A 13,352-nucleotide genomic window follows, 5' to 3' on the forward strand; every position below is an offset into this window, starting at 1 on the left:
TATGCTTTTGAGTCTGAAAGGACATTCTTTCTCTCTCTCTCTCTCCTCCCCCCAGCACCTTCTCCCCATAATTTCTCTCTTTCTCTCTATTGCTCTATCTCTCTGTTCTGTCTTGTCCCATTTTTACTTGAAAAAGTGAGCCATCTGAAACAAGAAAATCTTGGACAATCTAGGTCAGACTGGACCCGGGGAAGAGATTGGATTGGATCACAATGGATTGGATCACAAACATCTCTTCAAGTGTGTACCAAACAGAGGATGAAGTGGAGCCACTGATTAGAAGATACCTAAACAGCACTGAGGACTACCTTACCTTTTTATATGGACCCAGACGGAGCCATTTGTTCCTGCCTATGACTTGGGTATATGGCTTGATTTTCATCGTTGGTGTGTCCGGCAACCTTTTAGTGTGCCTGGTGATTCTCAGGCACCGCAACATGAAAACGCCCACTAACTACTATCTCTTCAGCCTTGCCATTTCCGACCTGCTGGTCCTGCTCTGCGGGATGCCCTTGGAAGTCTACGAAATGTGGAGCAACTACCCCTTCTTGTTTGGATTGGCTGGGTGCTATTTCAAGACGGCTCTCTTTGAGACGGTGTGCTTCGCCTCCATCCTGAACATCACCACAGTCAGCATAGAGCGGTACGTGGCCATCATGCACCCCTTCCGAGCCAAGCTGAAGAGCACCAGGCGGCGCGCGTTGAGGATCATCATTGTCCTGTGGCTCTTGTCTGTCCTCTTCTCTCTTCCCAACACCAGCACCCATGGCATCATACTGCAGTATTTCCCAAATCACACAGAAGTCCCTGGCTCAGCAACATGTGCTGTGGTTCAGCCCTTGTGGATCTACAACTGTATCATCCAGTTAAGCGCCTTCCTCTTTTACGTGCTGCCAATGAGTGTCATCAGTGTGCTCTACTGCCTGATGGGGATGAAAGTGAGTCCTGCACCCTCTTTTTGTGTAACTTTCTTTAATGATCCATCTAATCTTAAATCATCTCATCCTGTACTTTAAACTGCTTAAAATTTAGCCTCTACTGGCTTACCATTATTCTTTCTGGCAATGCAACAGAAGTTTAGATTCTGCCATGTGGAAGTAATGCTTCAGACATTCACTTCCCATAACCATTCATTGCCCAATAATTAATGGAAACCCATTTACCTGACCTATTTATGACTTTTAAAAATCACACACAAATCCAGCACTCTTGCAACTCCTATTTCATCCTCACCCTTTTTCACATTTGCAAAAGGATCCACGTGTAAGTTTGCTTTTTTAACCAACATTTAGCCAATGCACATTGATTTAGGATAAAAGTGAAATCACTCTAAGAATATTTAGTACTTTTCATCTTTTTCTTACAGCCTAATCTTAAACAGATTTACGTCCCACTGAACTCAATATTGCTACAGAAATTGCTTAATCAAAATGCACCATAAGGCTGGCTTGGTGTTTTACAACAGCATCGGACACTTTTCAGATAATAATCCATTTAAAATGAAGTCACTTCTTGTGTTACAGAAAAACCCACTAGGTCTCACCTTCCACCAAATCCACAGTTAGGAGCTTTTCAGATTATTGGGAAAGGATTTTGCTTACCATTTCAGCCTTTTATATATAGATGCTTTATTCTTTATGGCGTATGCTTTTCCATTATGATATTTTCTTCTGGCTTCATTCACAAAAGGCAACAGCGGTAGAATCATTGACTTAAATGTCACCTTTTGTGCTGATGCTGGTTCTGTAAGATTAAGGTGCAAGTAGGTAGGGATTAATCCTATTATGTATGAAAGTATTGTTTTTCTTGCATGTCCAGCATCAAATTCATTCTGCACACGCTTTCATCCTGACCTGTTCTGTGTGGAACAGGAAAATATGCCATTTCATTCAGAAAGAGAAGATAACACTTTGATTGTGGACTGAGATCTCATAGAGCATGACGTCTCTCTCTCTCTCTCTCTCTCTCTCACACACACACACCATATTTGTGTCCATTATGTTCTGTTTCACAACAAGCTTCTCCCTTTCTCTCTAGTTGTGAGGATTTGAATGCAGGGAAGACAAAAGATCCTGAAACCTTAATGGGAAAGTAGGATTTCTTTAACCTGCAAGAAGCCTGAAAGCTTTAAAAGCTAGGCTGAGAGTAGGGACGAGGTAGAAGTTCAGTTTGCATTTAAGGTGAACTTACCTGATTCACACTTTCTGAAACAATACATGAAGTGAAGCAGGGGGAAAAATGCACTTCTCTTAATTTTGCAATGCAGATTCTCCCGGCAAGCAATGTGCACAAAAATGCATATTTTAGCGAACGGTGCTCCAGGACCCTTCCAATTCTACAATTATATGATTCTAAGTAGCATGCAAAAATGCATTATGTTACAGAAAACTGCTGTGCAGAAATGTGCATATTAGGAGAGGCTGTAAGTCCTGGAAGATCTGAGGCTGCTGAACAGATCCTTTGGTTGAGGTATTGTTTGGAGGGGGGGTTACTGAGGGGGGGTTGTTGCTATTGGCTTTCTTGTATCTTTATTTTTGGCTCTTGTGGTTTATGTGGAAATTGTTCAGTTTCGTTGTGTATTTTTGGTGTTTTATTTATTGTTTATGACTACTTTGGTTATGTTTGCAATTTTGTGATTGTTTTTTTCAAGTTGCAAGCCACCTTGAGCATGGTTTGAATGGTGGAAAGGCGGCACACAGAGAAAACAATCTGTGTGTGAATTCATATGAGGATATTTGGTTAAAGCAAAAATGCAAAGTGATATGGGGATGTGGAGAACAAGAAACTGAAAGTTGCAGGTTTCCCCTTGTTGCCCCAGCCTCTTCTGTAATAGTCATATTCTAGTTGAGTTAGGGAAGATCCTGACCCGAGCTACCTGATTTTACAGTTATGCCCAGGAAAAAACCCAGGGAATATTTGTGGTAGGCACAACAATTTGTATTCTAGGTTGAAAAAAACATGAAGTAACCTTGGACAACTTTCTTCCCCCATGTCCACTAGAAGTTAGGGCTGGGGTTTGTCCCCTTTGGTGATTTGGAGAGAGCCAAGTTAAACAAGATGCTATGTGTAAGCCTGATTTTTGTTCTTTAAATAGCAGTCATGGGGACTCCACTGAATCATAGAATCATGGAATTGTAGAGTTAGAAGGGACCTCAAAGACCATTCTTCAATATTCACACTTTTCTGAATTTTTCATTGTAGTTCTCCAACAAAATAATGTATCCAAAAATGCATATACTAAGACATCCCTGGCTAGCAGGACCAGTGGTCAGGGCTGTAGACCAACAACAGGTGGAGACCAAAGTGTCCATAAAAACGCATTCATCATGAATATAAGGCACCAAAAAAATACTTTCTATGCGGGGGAATTTGCAAAAATGTGCATATTAGGCAAAAGTTCATGCAAAATTGTGTATATTCGGGGAAATTGGCAATAAAATGCTGACTGGTTTTCATGAGGTCTTAAAAAACACCCAACCCCACACTGATGTGTAAATGTGGAGAACTGAACTTAAGATTTGAAAAATGAGAAACTGAGAGAAACCAAAATGGACAGATTTGTCTATCCCTAGTAATCACTCATTCCCCACTAGAATGCTCTAGCATCCAACACACAATGTTTCCATTAATTAGAGGAGGTGGGGGGGCACAGAAGGACAGAAAACCTTTCAACATACAACTCTCAATCATTTAGAAACTAATTGCAAATGAGTTATTTTCCTCCACTGGCAGAGAAACAAAGTGATGCTGACAATCTCAGCAAATATATAGGGAAGGAAGAAGGCATGAGTTATTTATGTATTTAGAACTTTTGCTAATCAGCAACATTTGATATCCCAAGACATTATGGAACAGGATTAGGGCTGGTTGCCATTTCCTTATTCAGTTATTAATCGATACACTCATGCCATTTGCTACCAATGGGAAAATGCATTGAAAAGTGTGACTTGAACAAATGACTAACAGAAACATGTATAAACACCCTACAAGCAAACCAGGATGCGTGCTCGTTTTTTATATCCTCCCGGCAAAGAAATCAGAATATAACCAGTAGCAGTTGGTGGGGCAGAGCAGGGTGGTGGGGCGTTGCTCACCTGGCTTCCCAAAAATAGAGGTTGCTACTGGTATCTAAGAGGGAGATGGGAAGGGGTACGGCAGCAGAAAGGTAAGTTTGGTGCTGGCACAGTGGCAGAGCCAATCCAATACTTATTCTGCTGTACCTGCATTGCATCCCTGCTTCCTCACCTAGTCCTGACCTCTCTCCCTCTCAGTTACCAACAGTGACACTCACACTGGGTAGCCAGGTGAGCGACACTGCCCTACCCCACTCTGCCCTGCCAATCACTACCAGATTTATTCTAACCCTTACATAAGCTTTGCCCAGTAAATAGGTCATCTGGATGATCCCTAAGTGCATTAGTGATTTCCATGAGATCGTACACATTGTTACTACAAAGAAATTTCTGATGAAATTCATGAAACTGAAATCAAAGGTAATTTGTTTCAGACTTTAGAAATAATCAATTTACACTGCAATTCCATGGAAGTCCCAATGTGTTCATAGCAGTAGGTATGTTTTAGATTGCACCCTTAAGTGTAAGTGTACAATCGTTAGAATCCCACCGGCTTCATGCGACTTTATTCAGCTAGTGGCATGATAGCAGTTTTAAACTGTGAATATTATAAATCCCAAGAGTTTTGCTCAAGGAATAATTTAAAAGTCATATAGTATTTGCAAATGCCTGAAGGTTAATTGCAATATGGGACTATGTTTTTATTTAATAAATATGTAGGCAAAAAGATAATTTTTCCTATAGAGCATTTTTCAAGTTTATTGACATGTTACCACAATAAATACTCCATGGTTGTTATTGTTTTTTTGAGGGGGGGGGGGTGCTTTCAGGCAGAATAGGCCAGCCACTGAATCATGTAGCAAAAATAGCAGCCATTAGCATAGCTGCCAAGTTTTCCCTTTTCTCGCGAGGAAGCCTATTCAGCATAAGGGAAAATCCCTTTAAAAAGGGATAACTTGGCAGCTATGGCCATTAGTTGCTTTGCATGTTAAAACAGTAAAAATGTATTACAAAACAGAACTCAATTCTGAATATATTAAACACTGGAAAGCTGTTATGAGTTGATAAATGACACAAATGATTTCATGTAGACCACAGCTTAAAATCTCATAAAAAAGCTTTAATGAGCAATAAAAGCCCACAGAAATCATGGGAAAACTATATTGTGCTCCAAGACAATAGGCTTATCTACACTTCTTTTTAGCCATTTTTTGAAAGTTCAGCTTTCAAATGCATTGCCATCTGATTAGTAATTAATCACCATTAGTAATAGCTAATAAATGTCTTTCTATTATCAAAGCATCTTGATTTTGCTAAAGGATTCTCATAAGTTTTAGGTAGGATTTGAGCATAAGTTTAAATTTGATTTGGTTTCGTAATGGATCACTGCAATGGTCCCTGGGAAGGTGTCCTGAAGGTCACAGAATGTTTTAGAATACCACTTCTGAGGGTAGACACCTTGGTCTGACCTTGGAAGAGAATATATGTGGTCTTCTCTCTGCGGTGGCAGAAACCTCAGACACCCTTCCCTTGCCAATTTCTGAGCTGCATTTTTTGCGGGGTAGAATCTCTAAGTGGTGAATACCAGAGTGCACATGATACAACTGTACAAGGAAGGAGCATGAGCCCAGCAAGGCATTCAAATGATGGTTCATTCTCCTTTGGTTTTCCTCTCTCCTGTTCTGCATTACCACCTGCATTAGTTAAACTGAGTCTAGCTACAAGCCACAATCAATGGTGCACAGAAACATGGTTAGGACCAGGTTTTAAGGCCCATTGAAAATATAAAACTGATTTAAAATCAAACAAAACTCCTATATTGCAGTGTTGCTGTTCTCAGCAGCTTTTGGTAGTGATATACATAGAGAGGCAGGATAGAAATTAAAATAACAAATGAACAATAAGAATAAATAAATCATATTTGCCCATGCATGTTTACATCCCACTATTCACCAGAGGTTTCATAGAGGCAGGATATTCTAGGATGGATCCCCCCCCACTCCAATCTCCTTTGTGTCATCCACCACCCCCTGCTATACACTCATTTTTTTTCAAGCACCATGGAAAAGGTTAAGTGGAAGTGGAAGTACATATTTCTGTATTGGAAAGAAACGAAGTTTAAAAAGCATGGAATAGATGCCTCTGCAATCTATTCACCAGAAAATGAAATGTCTACAGGACCTTGGACAGGGTTTTTTCACATTTTCTTATAATGCATCTCATTCAGCTAAAGAAATAATAATTTAAATAGCAATCTGAACTTGTTCAAACCATAATCTATTGTGTTTAATGCTATTAAATTTGGAATTGAGCTAAACCTTTTCATTTTTTGCTTTTCTTTGGCTGGTGTTGAATCCAGACTAATTTAATAGTATTTAGTTCCACCTCATGAGAAGAGAAGAATCCTGATGTTGGGAAAGATTGAGGGCACTAGGAGAAGGGGACGACAGAGGATGAGATGGTTGGACAGTGTTCTCAAAGCTACGAACATGAGTTTGACCAAACTGCAGGAGGCAGTGCAAGACAGGAGTGCCTGGCGTGCTATGGTCCATGGGGTCACGAAGAGTCGGACATGACTAAACGACTAAACAACAACAAAGTTCCTATTAGTCATGACTAATAATAATGCGGGTGGCGCTGTGGGTTAAAACCACTGAGCCTAGGGCTTGCTGATCAGAAGGTCGGCGGTTTGAATCCCTGCAACAGGGTGAGCTCCCATTGTTCTGTCCCAGCTCCTGCCCATCTAGCAGTTCGAAAGCACGTCAAAGTGCAGGTAGATAAATAGGTACCGCTCCAGCGGGAAAGTAAACGGTGTTTCTGTGCACTGCTCTGGTTCACCAGAAGCAGCTTGGTCATGCTGGCCACATGACCCGGAAGCTGCTTGTGGACAAACACCGGCTCCCTCAGTCAGTAAAGCGAGATGAGCACCGCAATCCCAGAGTCATCCATGACTGGCCTTAACAGTCAAGGGTCCCTTTACCTTTATCTTAGTCATGACTAGCTTCACAATAACTTCAATGGGGAGCCTCCCCCCCCCCACAGTCCTATAGACTTAGAACCTTGCATGATTTAAATCCTTGAGATGAATGGGCTTCTGATTCCAGATTATTGCTTTTGACTCAGTAAGGTGTTGAAGATGGTAATGGGCAGGGCAGAGCTAGCCTGCTCACCCCTCCTCTCTCTCAAACACCCAAATGGAATTAGAGCTCACATCCTTGGTAGGAAGTTTGTGTTCATGGACCATTGTCATTCTTCTTACATGAACACAGTTTTAGAATATATTTGATATGGTGCTTCTTATTGCTCTCACTTCTTCTACTCCTTTTCAGTTTTGGGGTGTTGTTGTTATTTTTGCTTTACTTTGCTTTCGGCTGTTGGTCTGAGTGATTTTGAATATTTTTGCGCATTCTACACTTGTGGTGCCCCTTTCCCTGAGTTCATTGTCTTTACCCTGTTAATAACATTCTGCGTGATGCTAGTGGTATGGAGCACAAATTGGCACAATAAACCTCTGGTTCTGCCTGAGCTAATGAACTGCTGGAGCAGGTAAAGATCCCAGTTCGCTGACAGTCATTTTCAAAGTACCAGAAAATGGCTTTCTTGGCTTCTCTCTGTTTCTCCTGGCGTTCAGCGTTCTCTCTCTTTCTAATACTTTTTGACAGCACTTTAGTAATTAAAAGGATAGCTTTCTTAACAAGCCTTATTTCATCGCCTAGGCAAGAAATAGTATAGCTTACATCAATACACGATGTCCTTTCTTTTGAAAGCCCCAGAGCTGACGAATACACACACAGGGTTACCAAAGAACCCACCCACTCCATTTGTGCATGTTGTGGACTGGACAAGATTCCATCAGAAGAACTTTCTGATAGTAAGAGCTGTTCAACAGTGGAACAGACTCCCATGAGAGGTGGTGGACTCTCCTTCCATGAAGGTTTTTAAGCAGAGGTTAGATGGCCATCTGTCATGCATGATTTGCAGAAGGTTGGGCTAGAAGATGACGCTTAGGGTCCCTTCCAACTCTTCAATTCTAGGAGTTCCTAACTTAGTGCCTCCAGATGTTGCTGCACTGTAAGTTCAATCAGCCCCTGCTAGCATGACCAATAGTTGGGAAGTCCAACAATGTCTGAATATCTCTGCAATATCCTTAACAGGTGATCTTAACTGTACACTACACAGTATTCCAAATGTGGTCATGCTTGTTTTTCCATATGTTGTTTTATCTTTAACAATACTTTCCACCAGTTTTTCCAGGACTGATTTTCACTGATGTTGTTAGATCCATTCCTACAGCAATGTTTCCTGACTTTTTCTTCTCCAATTACCAGCTGAGAGGAGACTGTTCTTTGGAAGTAGATGAAATGGGAATTAATGTTAAAAGACCATCCAGGAAGTCTGTCACTAAGATGTTATGTAAGTAGCAAATTTGTGATTTGCATTATGAATGAATGTGAGGCAGGCCAATGTATGAGAATGTACTTTAGGGGGCAGCTGGAAGTCATCTATGTAGGTGTTTCCATCATGTTTCAAGACTCAGGCAAGGAGAAAGGAAGAATGGGTACATCTCCTTGCTCTGAGAAGCTACTGTGCTAACCTATGGCTCTCCAGATGGTGTTGGACTACAACTCCCATCATGACCGACCATTGACCATGCTTTGGGAGGCTATAGGAAGCAGAGTCTTATGAGAACTGGAGGGCTAAAGGTTTCCAGTAGATGTTTCAAACTATTAATCTACTAATATTTTAACAGCTTTCTCTGTGGCCACTAATGCACCAGCTTTGTAATTCCCATGGCATTGTGATTTCAAGTGAGGAAACCAGATGGCAGTCAAACATGGCAATCCCTATTTGCACTGCATCCCTGCACTTTTAATCAGAGTTGCAGAGTATGTATGTGCACTGTTTTTTCAGGAACCAAGCCCGCAACCCTGTACTACTAACCAGGGAGTAAGTCCCATCAAATTCAATGAGGTTCATTGCTTAGTACAGGGGTAGTCAACCTTTTAATACCTACCACCCACTAATGTAACTTTCTTGATGGTAAAATTTCCTTACCGCCCACCAGTACTCGATGGAAGGAGGATTCAGCTTGTGCCATAGAACCCCCTACCACCCACCTAGCATCCTGAAACACCCACTAGTGGGCAGTAGGGACCAGGCTGACGACCCCTGGCTTAGTAGATGTGCATTGAGTTGCCCTGATCCAGGACTTTCCACTTAATTTTTAAGAAAGTACTCTGAAGCTTCCATGCAATTACAGCCACAAAGAACTGTTCAAAGCAATTTTAACCTCTTTCATACATGAATAATTATTACTTTAGCAACAATAGTTTCACTATATCTTGCCCAAGGCAACCCAAAGTGACTTACAACCAATGAATCCATCTAGAGAGCCAGTCCAGTGTGGTGTAGTGGTTAAGAGCGGTAGACTCGTAATCTGGTGAACCGGGTTCGCGTCTCCCCTCCTCCTGGGCTAGTCACACTTCTTTGAAGTCTCTCAGCCCCACTCACCTCACAGAGTGTTTGTTGTGGGGGAGGAAGGGAAAGGAGAATGTTAGCCGCTTTGAGACTCCGTCGGGCAGTGATAAAGCGGGATATCAAATCCAAACTTCTTCTTCTTCCTCTTCTTCTTCTTCTTCTTCTTCTTCTTCTTCTTCTTCTTCTTCTTCTTCTTCTTCTTCTTCTTCGCATTATACATGTGTCTGTCTTGATACCATTAGATGCAAGACTCCTTTAGGACTCTTGCACCTGTGGGTGAGATAGATCTGGTGTCTATGCAGGCACAGGAGTGCCCCCCCCAAAAAAAACTACATGTAGGCCAAGCTCACCCACAGATACAGGAGTCCTGAGAGAGTCTTGCGTCTTGTAGTTACATTATGCGGCAGATGCTGAAATAGGGATGGGGGAGAATCTTAATTCAGTTTCCACTTAAATGTGATTCACACTTCCCAAAACAATAAGCAGTCATCCTGCGGCTAAGTAATACAGTGGTACCTCGGTTTATGAACACAATTGGTTCCGGAAGTCTGTTCATAAACTGAAGCATTCATAAACTGAAGCGAACTTTCCCATTGAAAGTAATGGAAAGTGGATTAATCCGTTCCAGATGGGTCTGCAGCGTTCGTAAACCGAAAATTCGTAAACCGAGGTGTTCATAAACCAAGGTTCCACTGTATGTACACAAAAGCACGTAGCATGGTAAGGTATGCATAAAAGGCATATATTTGTGAAAACAATATACAAAGGTGCATTATATTAGGGGAAGTGTTCATACTAAGATAAATTTGTCTAACATGTTGATGAATTTTCACGATGAGTTCTTTTTAAATCACAAGCTGATGTATAATGTGGAGAACTGAACATAATATTACCAAAAAGAAAAGGAAAAGAATGGTGAGAGACAAAAGTTGACAGATTTGCCCACTATAGAATAATAAAATGCCCCTTGAGAAGCAGTGCCAGGCATTTAGTTTATACAGCCCCATCCAAATTCGCACTGGCATTGGCTTGTCTAGAGTTCACTTATTCTAAGTAAAATGTTCAATAAGAACCAGTCTTAAATATTTATTTCCACTTGTAAAATAACACACTGATTAAAAATATATATCAATGACATACTGAAGCCTGATATCAATGTAAAATCAAACTTTTATTGTTAGCTAATATCATCTTGTACGAGCAAAACAGAAAACAGAATGTTACAAATGGGGGGAAAGCATGATATTTCTGTTTGATTAAAGTGGGAAGCTATCTGAGGTATTCATTTGCTTTCTTGAATCACTTGGTTTGATGCAGCAAAATAGCGGTCTATATGTCTTGCTCTTCCCTCACTCTTCTCTCTCTGACAGTTGTCCTAGTAATCGTTTTTGGCATATGCTGGGCTCCGTTCCACACAGACCGACTCTTCTACAGCTTTGTCATAAACTGGACAGAACCTCTTGCCAATACATTCAACTTAATCCATGTGGTGTCAGGTAACTTTCTCTTGTTTGTTCAGCACAAGCAAAGCGTTCCAAAAGAAAACTCTGATGGTTATGTTCAGTCAGAATGACATAACATGACCCTCTGATAAACCATTGAAAACTATCATTCAATAAACTGAGACTTGGAAAGAACGTTCTCCAACTGCTGAATGAAAATGTGTTTCCAATAGACTGTAATTCTTCCTCCCTTCCCCACTTCTTATAAGTACAAAGGGCCATGGGTCAGGCAAAAGCCAGTAGCAGACAGTGGGGTGAAGTGTGATGCTCACCTGACCTGCATACCAGGGCAGAGAGGTGGTGTGGTGGCAGGTTTGCTGCAGTGATGCACTGACAGGAGCACAGGATTGGCTCCGCTGCTTCATGTGCAATGGGCTATCCTGGTATGCAGCAGTGACGCAGGTGACTGAAGGCAGGGCTGACTTTGGTCTTTCAAATTTCAGCAGTGCCCTGTGCAAGGCCAAAATTCAGTGCTGGTCCCATCTCTTGTCTTCCATTTTTCCCTATCCATGACAGCATAGTTGCTCAAGCTCAGTGCCCAGTGCAGCAGAACCAGTACCCTAAATCCACCTCTCCTGAAGGTCAGATCAGTGCCACCATTCCACTATCCAGCCTTTCTTCCTCCAAAGTCTGTGCTCCTGTGCTATTGTTGGTGGGGGACACATTATATTGCAAATCAATGCAAATATTCTCCCTTTCCCTCCCTTGATAGCTTAGATGTGCCCTAATGATAATTCTGCGCTTAGGTTCAGAAAACAGAGAAAGTGCAAAGGTGCCACAATTGCTAGTTGCTTGGATCCTTATCTTTAAGAAAAGCATGACTTCTTAAGGCCATTGTGACCCACACTCAGCATTTTTACTCATAAAAATAAGCAAAACTCATTATTATTGCTACTAGACCATCTCTAATATAGATGGGATAATAAACAAAATGTTCTCTTTGATGATTTCTCAGCCAAGCAAGGAATCTCATGAGAAAGTACAAGGAAGAAATAGATAGATAGATAGATAGATAGATAGATAGATAGATAGATAGATAGATAGATGATAGATAGATAGATAGAGATACAAATTTTTGTTGTAGGTATGAGGGTTTATAAGCACCTAATTATATTACTGCTGCAGACACAATGCAAATACATAAGGTGCAATCCTATATTGAATAACCACTAGCTGAGCAATTATAGTATTTGGTGAAAGTCCATTATGATGGCTGAACACCAGATACATCACAACCATGACAGATGGACCCTGTTCGTGCTTCTTGCTTGTCTGAATGGAGGATAGAGAGCTGTGTGTAACAAAGCTTTCATTGCTGGCATATGAGAAGACGGGGAGAAAGTTGCTCAGAAGGGAATGCAGCTCTCAGACTGAGAAAGTTTCCCCACTCCAGCTTTAAATCACATACACACTCCTTAATTTATATATAATTAGGTAGGCCTGTCTTTTAAAGACACAGGTTTGCTATTAGCTGTCATGTGGTAATTTAGGTTGGTCCCAAGGTATAGCAGATCATTTTCTTACAAGCTTTGAACATAACAGTTCCTTTCCCTTAACTGCTTTGTATTCAGACTGGAGCACTGTAATCTCGTTGACAGCACTGCAATAATTTTTGTCTCAGAGAACAAGTGCAGCTAATATATCTAAAAAACATTGTCTTTAATTAGGCAGAAACAGGGCCTGTAAATGCACCACCTGATAAGACTAGCCTTGTTCCTGTCAGCCAGTTAAGCTGAGCAGAGGATCTGTAGCTCACAAGTTGTCTCCCTGTTTCTTTCTGCTGTTTTCCCTCTCCTAGGCATTTTCTTCTACTTGAGTTCTGCTGTTAACCCTATCATCTACAACTTGCTGTCCAGACGTTTTAGGACGGCTTTCCTGAGTGTCATCTTTCCTCAGTGCAAACACTGGCACCCCAGACACACCACCAGTCGCCTGCCATCCCAGCGGAGCATCTTCATGCTTGGGGAACGCAATGTTGCAGGGTCTGCGGAAGAAAGAAGCCATCAGTATCCGCAGAGGTCGTCTGTCTGCAGCTCTCACCTGTCTGGCGGTCTGTGACTAATGTGACCTTTGGATGTCCTCCCAGCTGCACACGGGACCTACTTATCCATGACCAGCCCTTGCACAGCTGAAAGATCATATGAATGACCCAAGCGTGTGTTTCTTTCCTGTGAAATTGGCACAGTACCAGGAGGAGCAGGGCTCATTCCATGGGAGAGGCTACACAATCAGGCCCCATCCACATAGTTTCCCAGCTGTGTAGGAGATGCTCATGCATAAGGGCACTTTGTAGGATGCT

At 41.6% G+C, this 13,352-nt stretch overlaps 1 protein-coding gene across 1 annotated transcript; it reads left to right on the forward strand.

The window, feature by feature from the left end:
- The first annotated feature begins 212 nt into the window (after nucleotides 1–212).
- NMUR2 (neuromedin U receptor 2) lies at nucleotides 213–13,111 on the forward strand. Its single transcript, XM_035108043.2, has 4 exons — nucleotides 213–938; nucleotides 8,402–8,486; nucleotides 10,922–11,047; nucleotides 12,852–13,111. Exons 1-4 carry the CDS (start codon nucleotides 213–215, stop codon nucleotides 13,109–13,111), a joined length of 1,197 nt encoding a protein of 398 aa, XP_034963934.2.
- Nucleotides 13,112–13,352: the final 241 nt, after the last annotated feature.

This window comes from Zootoca vivipara, chromosome 2, assembly GCF_963506605.1.
Source record: "Zootoca vivipara chromosome 2, rZooViv1.1, whole genome shotgun sequence".
Classification (NCBI taxonomy): domain Eukaryota; kingdom Metazoa; phylum Chordata; class Lepidosauria; order Squamata; family Lacertidae; genus Zootoca; species Zootoca vivipara.